Source organism: Sander lucioperca, chromosome 23, assembly GCF_008315115.2.
Source record: "Sander lucioperca isolate FBNREF2018 chromosome 23, SLUC_FBN_1.2, whole genome shotgun sequence".
NCBI lineage: Eukaryota > Metazoa > Chordata > Actinopteri > Perciformes > Percidae > Sander > Sander lucioperca.
In genome coordinates this window covers 3,175,353-3,190,134 of record NC_050195.1, presented here as the reverse complement: position 1 = coordinate 3,190,134, position 14,782 = coordinate 3,175,353, and the positions used below count along the sequence as shown (strand labels likewise).

Genomic DNA, 14,782 nt, shown 5'->3' with positions numbered 1-14,782 from the left:
AAAGAAAAGAATTGTAACGTTTTGTTGCACTGTGTATACAAAGGATGATCACATATTTTATTAGGTTTATACCTCATTATGCATACATGTTTGCTGCTCTGCAGAATTACTTTTCAACTATACAGTGATATGGCACAAGTACTCAGATCTTCTACTTAAGTGAAAGTACGAATACCACAGTGTAGAAATACTCTCTTACAGGTAAAAATCCTGCTTTCAAAGTTTTACTTAAGTAAAAGTACAAAAGTATTAGCTTCAAAATATGCTTGAAGTACCAAAAGTACTCATTATGCAGCATAATATATCTTATATTACAGGATTATAATTAGTGATCCATTAATGTAATAATCACTTTAAGCAGTGGAGCAGGGGGGTGGCTTCCGCAGCTCCAGCCCTAAATGTTATCTCAAAAGCCAGAATCTTTTGGGTTTACCACTATGCTATTCCCTAAACAAATCGAATATATATATATATATATATATATATATATATATATATATATATATATATATCTGTAACTTCCTTACCTTTGAACAAAACTGTGGCAGAGAAAAAGTACTCTAAATTACAAAAGCCACATTTTAAAGGTGCACTATGAGTTCCTGCATGGTTTCAGCGCAATTTCATTTTTGTCTCAAATCGTAGGCATCTCTCCTTGATGGGGGGGGGGGGAATAGTGCACATGCACATAATGGGGGGACGACGACGACAACAACCCCCACCCCCTCCCCCAACCATCTTGTCGGTGATTGGCTGGAACGTGGCTTGTTGTATTTTGGTGCACAGCCTGTGCCCCTAGTGTTACTTTGACATTTATGACCCCTGTGTAGTCTCCCGAGACCGGGCTTTTTCACAGTGGATTCAGGGGGCAGGCAGCTAGCGGATCAAGGAGAGATGTCTACGATTTGAGACTAAAAGGAAATCTCGCTGAAACCATGCAGGAACTCATAGTGCACCTTTAATCTCAAAATAACAGTTTGGCAGTTAGGCAGATTCTTTGAAGTACTGCCTTGTCCTAAATGAGACACATGAGGGCCCACACTCTTCACAGCGGGAACACCGGCCCTCTCAGGTCATGGGCCCCAGCAAAACCGTGTTGTTTCCACCACTGTCTCCTCCTCTCTGCATTCCTGATGTGCAGTGGACATACCCAGGCCTGGGACTTATCTTACTATAGCAGTTTGGTGTAAATTACAGAATTGTTTCCGGAGAAAAAGTGTGATGTGCTCACTGGTGTCCTCTATAACCCGCTCTCAGCTGTTATCAACTCTAAGATAATCAAACTCTCCTTAGTTTGCTCTTTGAGGGAGTGTTTTTGCCACTAGGGGGAGTATTATTTGTGCAAAAGAAAGCTGCAGTTGTCAAAGGCTGTTTGAGTTCAGATCAGGTCCAGTTCTTCTTCAGACTATCTGAAATATTTTCTTACTAAAGCATAAGTCATCACATTGGTATTTGCCCATGGCTTGACCCTGAAGTGATTTGAACACACAGCCTTCTGATCTGGAGTCAGACATGTGCCCATTGTGCTACAAGGTCAGGACTCCTGGTGAGATGGAATTATACATTGCATTATGTAGCCAGCAGTCCTGCTCTGCATTAATGATGTTTACAGAAAAGGAATAGTTAGGCTCAGCAATAATGAGATCGAATGAGCAAGAAACAAACAAAACTTAAAGTATTGAGGGAAAACATATTTGAGCAGTGATAGTATAGTTTGAAAAAGGGGCTGTCCATCTTGCACTCTTGTTCATGTTCACTCTCTTGCACTGCAAATTGGGTCATATTGAAGATCCAGCCTTAGGCCCATCTCTCATTTTGCACTGCAGTTCAATAATTCAGTCATATACATAACATTAATATATGCTTTGCTATCAGTAGCGCAAGTGCAGTTTTCAGCAGCTCCATCTGAGAACCACTCTTACAACTCCTTCTGCTGGGGAGTTCATCTCATTCAGTCTGTCTCCTTTAATCAATCAGAAATTCATACATTTCATGTCTTGAGTCATCCAGGCATTCAGATACGTATGCATCAGGACAGAATCTGTCTTTACTGGATCGTGTGCAGTGACAGTACACAGTTGCTCTATTACTGTGTGAACCTCAAGTGAGGAAAACAACTGTGAATTTGATTCAAAGTATACTCTTCAAACCATGGCACCTGCCCCTGGTGAGGATGCATTACCAACTGGGAAGAGCGGGCGACTGCCCTGGGGCCCCAGACCCTGAGGGGCCCATGATTGTCTATTTCAATTGCTTAAATTTCTGTTGAAACAAATAATCAAACACTAACTGTCACAGAGCTAACCAAAGGAAAAGCAGTCATCCAGAGAAGGAATATAGGCTACTGGTTGGTTTCTGGGACTCTGGTCAAAACAGGTCTTGGTAGTATGTGCGAGGGGACCCTCTTGCAGGTTAGTCTGGCCCTAGCCCCATTATTTTAAGGACCCCTTGAAGTTGCAGACACTCGCTCTGGAATCTAGATTAAAGCCATGGATAATACTGAAAATTAAAATGTGGTTTAAGGTGGGCTATTACTGCATTCATAATGACTATCAACAACAAGTTGTCCATAAGTGCTCTAACACCATAGGCTACTAGACCACCTCTGAAAAAAGCACTGCAAATCCAAGTGTTACACAACTTTATATGATAAGAAAGCAAAAGAAATGTAAACTGGCTTTCTATGGGTTTGCCCTCAGCTATAAGCTGCATTGTATTGGCTGGTGTTGGAAACATTCTTAGAGCCTGCTCTGACATGTGGGCGCACTCGCACTGTCAGTCCAGTTGTGCGCTCTCGCTGGAGAGGAGGCTTTTTGTTGGGAAGTTTCTGTGAGTGAGTCAACACGGCACACAGGGAGGACGCCACCCTGCCCCGCCGCTGAATCCAAAGCTGGGCTTCTCTCTACTCCTCCGAGGACGCAGGACACAAAGACAAATTCACATCGACCTCTTCACAACAACTGGGGATTTAGTTTTTTAGCCTTCGCACACCGGGGATGGTTATTGTCTTTTTGACGCGGGCTTTTCCTCATTGGAATTAACGCAGCGGAGGTGAAATGAAAGTGACGGTGTGTTTCGGGAGGACCCGGGTGGTCGTTCCGTGTGGTGATGGGAATATACAAGTCCACAGCCTTATCGAACAAGCTGCCATGAGGTATAAGAAGGCGATCGCAAAGGTAAGCCCCCCACACAGCTCCGCTCCGGTGTGCTTTTGTAACGTTTCGCCCAGCGGAGCAGCACGGTGGAGCCTCAACATGGCGCTGTTCACGGGATAAGAAAGAGGGACAGAGTGGGCAGAAGAGAGCCAGTGGCTGACCCTAGAACCGGAGCCAGTGGGGACCCCCAGGGGCCCCGGGTGGATGGAGAGTGGGATAACTTTTCATTGTTATTTCGAAGACCATGCTTAAGAGTGATTACTTTCATCATGACAGTTCACTAGTTTCTCCACAAGGAATCTAAGAAGTTGTAAAGCAATTTGGCTCTCCTTCTGCTGTGTGTGTGTGTGTGTGTGTGTGTGTGTGTCCTTGTTTACCTATATTCATGGGGTCCAAAAACCGGGAGTCCAGGATACTTGTGGGGTCCGGACAGCTTTGTGGGGCCAAAATGCTGGACCCCACAAGGTTAAAGGTCTGTTTGAGGGTTAAGACTTGGTTTTAGGATTAGGGTTAGAATTAGGTTATGGGGTGAGGGTAAGGGTTAAGGTTAGGAATTTAGTTGTGATGGTTAAGGTTAGGGTAAGAGGCTCGGGAATGCATCATGTCAGTGATGGGTCCCCACAAAGATAGTGAAACACACTGCGTGTGTGTGTGTGTGTGTGTGTGTGTGTGTGTGTGTGTGTGTCAGGTTGCACCATGAAAAAGGAAACACTGGAATCGTTCCCATTCAATACAAAACAGAAAAGTGCGGAGTTCATCCACTGTGTGTGGAGCAATGAGGATGGCATTTGATTAAAATAACCCGCGCTGTGTGTGTAGTGTTCCAATACTGCAGTTTAGATTGTCACAGTAAAAAAGATTTATGAATTCAAAGATAGTGAACTGGCTATTAACCTACATACACATAAACCCCAGTAGGACTATTTGTTATTCCTGAGTTACAGATGCCATTCACTATGGTGTATATTCACTGTTAGATACTGTGTGCGTTCATGTCTCTGTATCACAACACAGTTAATCGGTTTTATTTCCAAAGTGGTAATAGGCCAATGGAATGATTACCCTGTGTATTGATGGAGGAACCGTGCTTTGCACTCATTGCTCTTTGCAATTACATACTGACAAAAACGTTTGTAAGTTCATCCAAGTTTCATCTATTATGACGGAACGCATTACTGTGTGAAACCCCTGTGCCAAATTTGAGTGAGGCCTGAGTAGGACACTGATTGCTTTTTCCCTTTGTGGGTTTCTAGTGGCTGCGCTTTAAAACCCATTAAATGACTAATGAATGAATTCAAGTTTGGTGCTGTTTCCATGGTTAGTGACAGTACTCTCACCTCTTTACCAGTGGGTGGTATTGCCAATAGAGTCATGTCAATGCTGCAGCTTCTGTTCAATGCCTTGGAATGCCTAGATGAACCTACGCTGGTTTTGCCAACTTATTACTTTTCTATGTTTTACCTTTGGAAAAAAACTACAATCCTGTTTTTAGAGAGAAGGACTTTCTGTAACTAAGGTTTCTGAAAGATCCAGAGTAAGAGTGGAGTGATAGCAGACGTGAGTTTGATCGAACAAAATCTAAGTTTTTCCTTCAGTACATTCTAAGGGATGATGAAATACCTTTAGCTTCCTGGAAAAGATGAATATTCACTGTTGCACCTCAGTAGTAGATTTTACCTCTGAATGCAAAAAGTGACGAAGTAGGTCAACATTACCCCTCATTCTGGAAGAGCTATTCCTCCTTAAATACATACACACTAGCAATGGCACACACATACCCACACACGGTCACTCCTCTGTTTACCAGTGCTTTATGCTTTTCCATGGTTCAGCAGAATGGAGGCGACTGGTCCATTGATCTATGCAGTGGCACTGTAAAGGTAGAAGCGTAGGCTTCCCCTCTGGAGAACACTTGGCTCTGGGTCAACAACTAACTACTGTATCGCAGGCCAGCCGAGACCTTTGGACTACAGGAAGATGTAATCACACACAGGTCACTTGAGTTTTATAATGTTCCTGCAGCTGACAGCAACACAATTCTGCTTTACCGCTAAAGTTTGTTTTTTGCCACAGCGTTATAAAAAAATTACAGCCCATGGCATGCAGATACTGAATCATGCAATATGCATTTAAATGCTCCCTTTTTCCAGAACAAAAGAACATTAATCATACAATAATGCATCGGAGACAGCAGTCGGCTCGGTTGATCCGACTTTAGCATGAAGAAACAAAAGAAAGTGAAATAGGCATTTGTCACAATTTAGAAGTTTCATTTTTGAAGATTCATTTTTGCGTGAGATATGGGCAGCATGCTAGAATAGGTACGCTATAATGATTCAAAGGCCTTGCTGAATGCAGCCTAATGCAGCCTAATGTGCTCTCTGATGTCACTTTTAGTTTAGTTCAGTTGGTCAGGACCAAGGAAAAAAAAAAGATGCATTGTTACTTAGGGGTGGAAAACACAAGAGGTCCAACGTTTTGATAATATCAAAGTACTTATGTCACAATACAATATTTATGCGATTTTAAACTTATTGTGATATTCTGCAATATATTGCAATTTATTACCTGTTTTCCAACTTCAAATTATGTCCCAAAAGGAAAACTTTGTCAACATCTGTTTAAAAATACATTGTTGTTCATCTCACTTAAATTTTATTGCTGCAAAAAATCCCCCCAAAAAGTTAAATTGTCATGTGCAATTTATACAATAAAAGATCGATACTTGGCGTCCGTGTATCGTTACAGTATTGCCACGGAAAATGTCCCCCCCTACTCCTATTGTTTCCTCGTAGTTCCGTTCCAGGTCTTCTTGTATACACTGGTGATTGACAGCAGGCCTGAGTTTGATTGACAGCTCTCACACCAGTCCAAATGCACCAGGGTTTATTTGAACCTCACCAAACAAGTTAGTGTGAAAGCACTTTTAGAGGAATTCAGGATTGATCACTTTTATTGCTGCGATGACATCACATTCAACTTTTATTCATCTGATTTAGCTGGAGACAAACCAATAGGATAAGAGAAGCCCTCCCCACACTTCCTGCATGCGCTGAAATCTTATCTCTTCAACAACGTCCGCCTCTTCTCTACTTTCCCTCTTAAAGCTGATCTCGCCACCGCCTACATTCTGCCTGACTCTTATGTCTTCATCTACCTCGTTGCATGTATTGCTGCGGCAATTCTGTGATGCGTTTAATCTTGTAGCCTCTTAGTTGCCTGTAATATCAGTGATTTGTGTAATTAGACTTATTCTCTTTGAATTAGCTGAGCCCAATCAGACAATGTCACAAGCTGTGCCGGTGTACCTGATCTTCTCTGGGGACACTTGAGGCCTTCGCCACAGTCTGAATGGGACCAGGAAGTACGCATCAATCAGCCACTCAAGCACCATTAACTTCAGAGCAAATGTGGTCTACAGTATGCACAACCATGAAGGATTAATGCTAAATGGATTTTTAAGCTTCTCATCCTGCCTTTCTGTTCCCAAGGCTGTTTTCAGCGCTTGGCCAGTCAAGAAATAACTGAGTGTTTACCACATTTTTAATCATGTAAGCAAGAGCAATATGAAGATGTTGTTTTGTGGGCGTTGCTTTTGGCATACAAAACGCCACATGGGTATAACTGGGAGGTTCAGCTCTTTACTCATTATCTTACACTCTGGTTTCACATCTGGTACATCGTCAGAGACATAAAACTAAAGAATGCTTAAACAAAAACATTCTCTAGTTTCATAATTTGTGCTTCTAACTCTTTGAAGAGCTGCATTTCTAGATCTTATTTGTCTCCTACTTTCCCACAGTTACTCAACCTAAATGGAGGCTAATACCTTAAAGCACAAAATTCCACAAATTCAGGCTTGCAGACATGTCACAGCAAGTGTTGCAAGTTGTTGAATTACACAGAAAAAAACAAAGTCCCATATTTTCATATTACCCATTCTTTCATCATACACTATATCAGCAGCATATGATTAGCATGTGTCCTGCAGCTCCAGGATGTCTGAAGACAAGTCTATGATGTAATGATTTATCTATCTTTATAGCACATACATATGCATGTGACATCAATCACAAAATGGAAAAAAAGGCTAGCAGTTGACTTAACAGTGAGTGTGTCCACTGTGGAAATATTGAAAATAACTGTTAAATTAAGATAAAGTGACACTTGGAATCTATTGATTTAGCATAAAGACTGAAAGGACAGTTTCATTGTATTTATTACACTTTGTTTTTTGTATGGACTAAACAAAATTGATTATCAAGTTATTTAGTAAGGGACCGTTCGGTATTTATGGAATGGACCACCGGAGGAAAATAGAGGAGGGTCATGTCTTTTTATTTTATGCTGAGGGGAGGGTCATCCAACATTTTTTAGTCTGGGTGGGGGGGGGTCACCCAACTTTTTTATTCATGAAAAGAGCAAAATTTCAAAGTGGCTTGTTTGGTGCATATTTATCCATGTAGCTCTCAGTCTCGGCCCCCTAGCAGATGGTCTGACCGCATACGCGGAGTTTGATGGGGGGGCAGGAGGAGCACTGCCCCCTGGTGGCTCAAACAGGTAATTGCATTGTTTAAAAAATGAGTGGAATAATTACATCTGGCATGACCAGATATTTTATAAATATCTTAAATAACACAAAACAACTAAATGGTGGTAGGTAATACATCTGATTTCATATACTGCTTTAGTAAAAAAAAAATATGACCTGGCTGACGATGGGAGCAACAGGACGCAAAAAACAAAAGTTACTGTTGCACTAGTCTGGACATCTTGCCGTGCCAACCTTGGAATAAAGGTTTCCTAAATGCCATGTATATAAATGTGATGTCAGCTTACTAATTGATTGCGGGTTTTGTATAGATTTGGACTTTTATACATTTATTCCACTTTGTTTAAACAGCGAAGTGGAGAGGCCTCGTTCACCTGTTTGGAGCTGGCTGGTGAATGTGACGCTCGTATCGGCCTTGCTGGATACACCGTGTCATTTACCTTTTTGTGGATCTCCTGATCGCTGTGGATTACTTTTTTTTGTGTTGTTGGATTACGGCAAAATAGGGATCTTTTTTTCTCAACGTGTCTTAACGTTTTATGGTGAGTTTGGAGAGGCATCTCAACAGACTGTAGGTCGAACACTGATTGTTCACTGTTACATTTTAGTTGAATTTAAGCGTCTGTCTATTGCGTTCCAAAACAGCCGTGCCGCGATTGGATTTCATAAGGGTGAATTGTTAAATTGTTACAATGTAACTTAAAATCTGCTTTAAAAATAAACATATATGTTTTGGAATATAATGTTCAGCTTCGGCAGCTTTACCTATGGGCTAAAATATACAATGACGAAGCCTAGTGACAAGTCCATAGCAACAGTGTTGGATTGGTTATAGCCTATATCCCAGCGTCCTTTGCTGAATGGTCTCAATGTTTTATTGTTTTATTTCATATGAATACTAGTTAACTTAGTATCTGAAGTAATGCAGTAATACAGGAAGTGTGCATTTAGTTTCCATGCTTATTGTGTTTCCACAACAATGTTAGTAAGTAAATCTATTGAAATGGCCACCACACCATAACAGAGGAGTGTGATGTGTAAGGTGAGAATGCAGAGGTTAACTCGTGTATGTCATGGCTGTAAAAATCAAATGGTATCTGTACTTCTTTGCTAAGTGTAAACTTGCATGCAAGGGGAGGGTCATTCGTCTTTTTCAAATCATTTTGGAGGGTCATAGGAAAATTATTACTGACGAGGGGAGGGTCACGTCTTTTTAGATTAGAGGCCACAAAACTCCTCCGGTGGCCCCTTAATTAAATAACGAACAGTCCCTAAGCTTCAGAGATGCGTTGTGAGCCAGGCTAGCAGTTTCCCCGTTTCCAGTCTATATGCTAAGCTAATCAGCTGCTGGCTGTATCCACTTCATCATCTACTCAACTGTTAAGGAAGAAAGTAAATATAATTTCCCACAAACTACCCCTTTTTAAAATAAAAGATCACTTTACAGTCGTCTTGATCTTCCACCAGCCTGCTAGCAGACGGAATTGACACAATACACAGTCAATGGAGAGTGAAGAGTTGTTTTCCTTCTGGTGTGGGTAGGACTTAAATGCGCTTCATTGACTTTTTGCATGAAGGTGCGTCCTTAACAATTCCGTCTGCTAGAAAACAACAGACAAATGCCTAAAAACCCCTGTGTGGTGGGATGCACTACCAACAGAGTAAATAACCCACAACTAAGTTTTTATAAGCTGCTAAACCGAAAAACTGAGCTTTTAAGTAGACAAAAGAGGATACGGGCAATAAGACGTTAGGCATCAGCAGGAAGAATGGGAAAATTGGGATTGTGACACTTAGTATGCCTAATGTTATGTGTGCACTAACATTTTACATCACATATGTCAGTTTTAGGCTAACTATATTTCTGTAAATGGTAAAAAAATAAAAGTGATGGTTCGGAGTAATTTCACCCTAGGCTGCTTTGCACCTTGACCTCGAGCCAAACAACCCCCCATAAGCTTTTTTCCCTTGTTATAACGTTGGACGAGTCAGCGTTATCAGCTGGTTAGCTTAGTGCAGGCGCTAATGGATCCACGTTTGTATCTCGTAAATTACCCCACTAATAATGCTCGGAATGATACCAAACTTCTACAGTAGTACAAATAGTTTCTGTACTTATAAAACGAGGCATTAGAAAGTTTGTAACTACACCAGAAGTATGTAGTAGTAGTAGTAGTATGTAAGTACTGCGTGATAGCGCTGATAGCGCAGTGGCAGCCGAGAGGAGTATTCATCAGGCAAGTGTTATTTAAATATACTTCTGGTGTAGTTACAAACTTCCTAATGCCTCGTTTTATAAGTACAGAAACTATATGTTGCTAACTTAATTATTTGACATGATTAAATTTAATGTGTTTTTCTAGCTACAGGCAGTTTGTCAACGTTTCAGCCCTTGGTTGCATATTGCGGTGCCGATTGTTCAGAATATGACGCGTTGTGCTCTGTCTCTATTGCTGACTCCTGCCCTAAGGCTCCCATTCTCTCTGGCTCCTTATTAGTTCAAAGCAAGTTGGCTGTTTTGAGTTGAGTAACTTTTAGCTCTACCTGATGAGAAACAAATAAAGTGTTGGAAAGACGCTCCCTTTAGCAATATCCGAGAACTCAGGATACACACTTTTTTGGTGCAGGCCAAAGTTAGCAATAGCATCTGTTTGTCACATTGATTGAAGCACCACACTGATGTTGATTTGTGGGGAAATGGAAAGACGGGACACCCCCCAAAACATATGTTAGAGATATTTGTTTCTGTTTAGGCAGTTCCAAATAAGGAACTAGCAATACTGTTATGTAGAAAGTTTGTAGAAACAGTTTACTTTGCTTCCAAATGCACTACTTCAAACACAACTTTCTTTTCTGGGACTCATCAGCCTCTACTAAAAGTAGGCTACAACTAGAGTTTTCAATCCTCATCTATTCTCAGGTAAGGACCCAACAGCCGGTGCAGCTGCACTGAATCACAACGAAAAGAGAAAGTGGGAAGTTGTGCTGGAAGGGTTGTCAGTGTTCATTAGCTCACTACACTCAGTGGCTCCCTGCTTATGTAATGGAGAAGAGCTGCTGTAGCCTATGTGACCAGGAATATTACAGTAGTGGAAGGTAATTGGGGGATTATCATGTGAGTGGACTGTACAAGGCAGAGCCGTATAGGCCCTGTAGGATGATGGGATGCAATGTGATTGATGGTAACTGAAAAAGAGTAGGTCGGTCTAACTGTGGTCAAGCAGCAGAGGAGAAATATGGACTCAATAACCTCTCTTCCTCTTGTTGTATTCTCCTCTGGTTTTCCTTCAGTTTCCTATGCTTATATTGTCATCTTTTTTTTCTTTATTCCTTTCTTCTTCTTCCATCCGACTGAGCAGTGTCCTTGTTTCGTGCTAACTCCTTCCAGGGGAATCATTGCCTGCCAGTCTTTGCCTAAAACATCACACACTCGCTGCTCCAAAATCACGAGTTGAAGTTTGCCCAAGCATCAAGAAAAGATGTTTAGTACCCCTGGCCTGCACTGCACCTCTTCACCATGGGTCTTCTAAAATATAAGACAGTGGTTTTAAAACTAGCGTGGTATAAGCACTTTAGGAGCTATCTGCAATGTGAAAAACCTGCAGCAATAATAGAACATGCAGTAGTGTTCGCATAAAACAGATTACACAGTGCAAGATAGCCTATAATTTCACATGGAGGCTGGTAACAGCATATAGTGGTGACAGTAAATGGACGAGCAAGCTAGTAGTTAAATACTAGTTTAAAAAGAAAGATCTTAGAGCTACTACTTAGCTGAGCAGTGTAGAAACATATACAGGACAGTCTAGAAGTAGCTGCACTGTGATGTTTCTTTTGTTGTTTTTGTGCTCAAGTCAAGCACCTATGGAACTGAAATGAAACTGACTATGAGGTTAAAGTTCGGACTTTTGAGTTTTTTGAAAAAGTGTTCCCATTCATGTTGGATGACCAGTGTAGGGCTAGTGCACATCACAATGATAAACAAGGCAACCAAGGTGTTTTTATAGCCACATATTGAGAATTTTTCAAAGTCAGCCACTTGACCCTAAATTAAGCAAGAAGTGATGCCCGACAGCATCATCAGGGAAGATATTGAGTGTCTGATATTTGTGGGATGGAGACCTCTGATAGTTTCAAACTAAGAATTTCACCCGTATATACAAATACCCTCAAATTAAAGCTGAAAGTTGCTCTATTTGAAATCCAGTGTACTGCAGTACACAGCCAAAACAACAAAAAGTACACAAAAACTGTCCAAATACATAAAGACTGCACTGTTGGTGCTACAGACTTCAGTCCACATTTGTATATACATACAACCTGTCTGGTGAGCTTCCCCACTCATGTGGAAGGCCCCAAGGACAATGACACCAAACTGTATCCCTTATCTTTCACAAACAGTGTGTCTCTTTAGGATCAAGCTAAGGTGACTTTAGAGCTTCTTCGCCGGCTAGCATGCATCTCAGGTGTACACACGTGCGGATATATGGTGTGCACATGCATGCATCCATGCCAAGACTTGTATCTGCACAGAGCAAACCACTAGCTGCTCTGGATGCTGAATTGAAAGCACTGAGCCTGAGTTGAAAGCATTGAGCTTGAGTTTTACAGACAAAGCTGGGAGATTTTTTTGGCTGTAGCTGCTCAACACGCAATGCAAGCAGGCCACATGCCATAATGGTAACTGCCAAAGTCAGAGAATGCCATAGTTATGCCAAGCCATTGCGTGACTGGTTTTCCGGCTATTTGTGTTGGGGCATTCAGGGTAAGTTTCTGTTGTTACTGCTGATGTGGTTTTAGTAGTTGTGGTTTTTTTTTTTTTGTTTCATTATCCACTGCCCTTGGAGCTAAATATCAGAAATTCATTTTGTTGTAAAAAAAATTCACAGATTTAACAGGACTTGACACAGCATGGCAAAACATTCATGGTCAATTTGGGGTATGTGTATACATAACTATTTTGTGTAGGTCATTGATTTTTCCTTTCAGATATAATGTGGTTCCATTTAGGCATAGCTCGGTTTGAACACGCTGACACATCAGACACGAGTTATTGATAGCTGCTAGCTTGTGTTTTCCTTTCCCAGCCACAGCCTTGTGATGTTGGGGACTCCGTTTTGTTATCTTAACCCACTGGTTCAGATAATCCGGCTAATCATTAGCCCGGACCGTTAGGAGCAAGACAATGGCAGCAATGCACAGCACTTGATCTCGCATAACTTAAGATGTGTGTTTGTGTTGTAAGGTGAATGTTAGACCTTAGAGATAGCAGGTAGAGCCTCAGAAATGCCCTGGTGTTCCTGTTTATTCAAGATATCCAATACCTGTGCTTGTGCCAATAGAATGTTGGCGCAGATACGTATCACCAAGAACTCCACAAGGTCTCAGTTACAGCTCTAATTTTGTGTTTCCAATCTCTCCTTCTTATCACTCCTGCTTACCCATCTAATTCCATTTCTATTTACCTCTAAAGCTCCTGTTTGTCATGACAGATTAGTCACCAGAAGATAATGGGTTTGCTTTGGGAACGGTTAGCATTAAGCTCCTTTCATGTAATTCTGGTGATCTGGCTGGTAGCCGACAGGCCACGTTTGGGAGTTAGAGGAATTGGTTTTACCACACACAACTGAAACGCAGTAGAGGGGTTATTGTTTCTTTTACTACTATGATTTTCCTCCTTCTTTTCTGCTGTATTGAAGTATTGAATTCTTATTTTTTTTCCTCCATCTTTTGCCAGGCAAGTTACTGCAGGACTGTTTCCTGAGTACTCCAAACTACCCTCTCTATATTCTGATGTGTGTACAATGGGAGTATGCCTTCATAAAAAAAAGATTGACACATTGATTAGCTGCTGTTGCCATCGAATGGGTTGGAAGAACCCACATTTGTTTTTTTAGATTTTTTTTTTAAATGGAACATTTGAGCAAGGTGTTCAATTAAATGTATTTCATGCAGAAAGGGCCAACATTATGTTTGCTAATGTTGCTAGGATGAACACTTTGAACCTCTCTAACACATTCTTAAAGGCTGTTTTGACAGCTTCCACTGTCTACACTTTGCACGTCTTAACAGGGGCCACCCTGTTTCTGCACTTAAAATACACAAAGGCATTACTTTTCCATTCAGTAATGGGATAGGCTGTTATAGCTCCACTTTTTCTTAAAGCTCCCAAATTTGGCTTTGTGAAGAGGAGAAGCTTCTTCCTAGCATTTATAGATTTAGTCATAGAATCATTACTCAGAGGCAGAGCTGCTCTGGAGGCAGAAATAATCAAATTGGTTCAGTTAAACTTCCCTGGGAGCAGCTTTGTAGCCTGGCAAACTTAAATGGGTTGAAAAATATGACAATATTGAAGGTCAGTTAGAGTAATTGTTAACTTCTGATCATCAGCAGTGTTTCAGTTAGCAGAAAAAAAGAGATGTATGATCAATTTTTTGCTCTCTTACTTACTTAAAATGGGCTTTAATGCTTCCAAGCAAGAAAAAATAAAAAAAATTGTCCTTTTGACTCTGTATATCAACATCTACTTTAACCACCGAGATTATTTCTGCCCCCATAGCAGCTCGCCTGTTTTGAAAAACTCCAATCTACTCTTTTTTTCAGAGCTGTAGATCAATGGTTGATGGAATATGACATGCTTGATTGGCTGGCTGACCACAGAGTCAAGGAAGAGGAGTGGTCTGCATTCACAACCCAACAGATAAGGGGCCCTATCTTGCACCCGGAGCAGCGTGGCGCAAAGCCCGACGCAAGTGTCTTTGCTATTTTAAGACCGTCCAGCACCCACGTCGTTTAAATAGCAGATGCACCTGCGCCCATCTTTGCGCCCATGGGCGTGCTGGTCTTACAGGGAGGTGTGTTCAGGTGAATTCTTGGCGTATTGCTATCTTGACGCAGCGGGAAGTGATCGCGCCATTGACCAACAAAAACCTGGTCTAAAGTCAATAACGCGTTATTTTAACAGCACATTCGTAAAATGCGCCTAGGCTTATGCACAGCGCGCGCACACTATGCTTGTTACACACACACAGGGAAGCGCAGCAGCACACAAACATGCAAAAGATTCCAAATACAA

General features: G+C 41.4%; 1 protein-coding gene across 4 annotated transcripts in view; it reads left to right on the top strand.

Moving 5' to 3' along the window:
* Positions 1 to 2,769: 2,769 nt before the first annotated feature.
* LOC116064851 (partitioning defective 3 homolog) overlaps positions 2,770 to 14,782 on the top strand; it is a 379,664-nt gene continuing 367,651 nt past the window's right edge. For 3 of the 4 annotated variants that reach the window (XM_035998104.1, XM_035998105.1, XM_031320165.2), the window contains exon 1: positions 2,770 to 3,176. In XM_035998104.1, coding sequence (XP_035853997.1) covers positions 3,057 to 3,176 — 120 coding nt within the window. In that variant the 5' untranslated portion in view covers positions 2,770 to 3,056. The remainder of the gene's footprint in view (positions 3,177 to 14,782) is intronic. The other variant, XM_035998106.1, reaches the window with a different exon arrangement.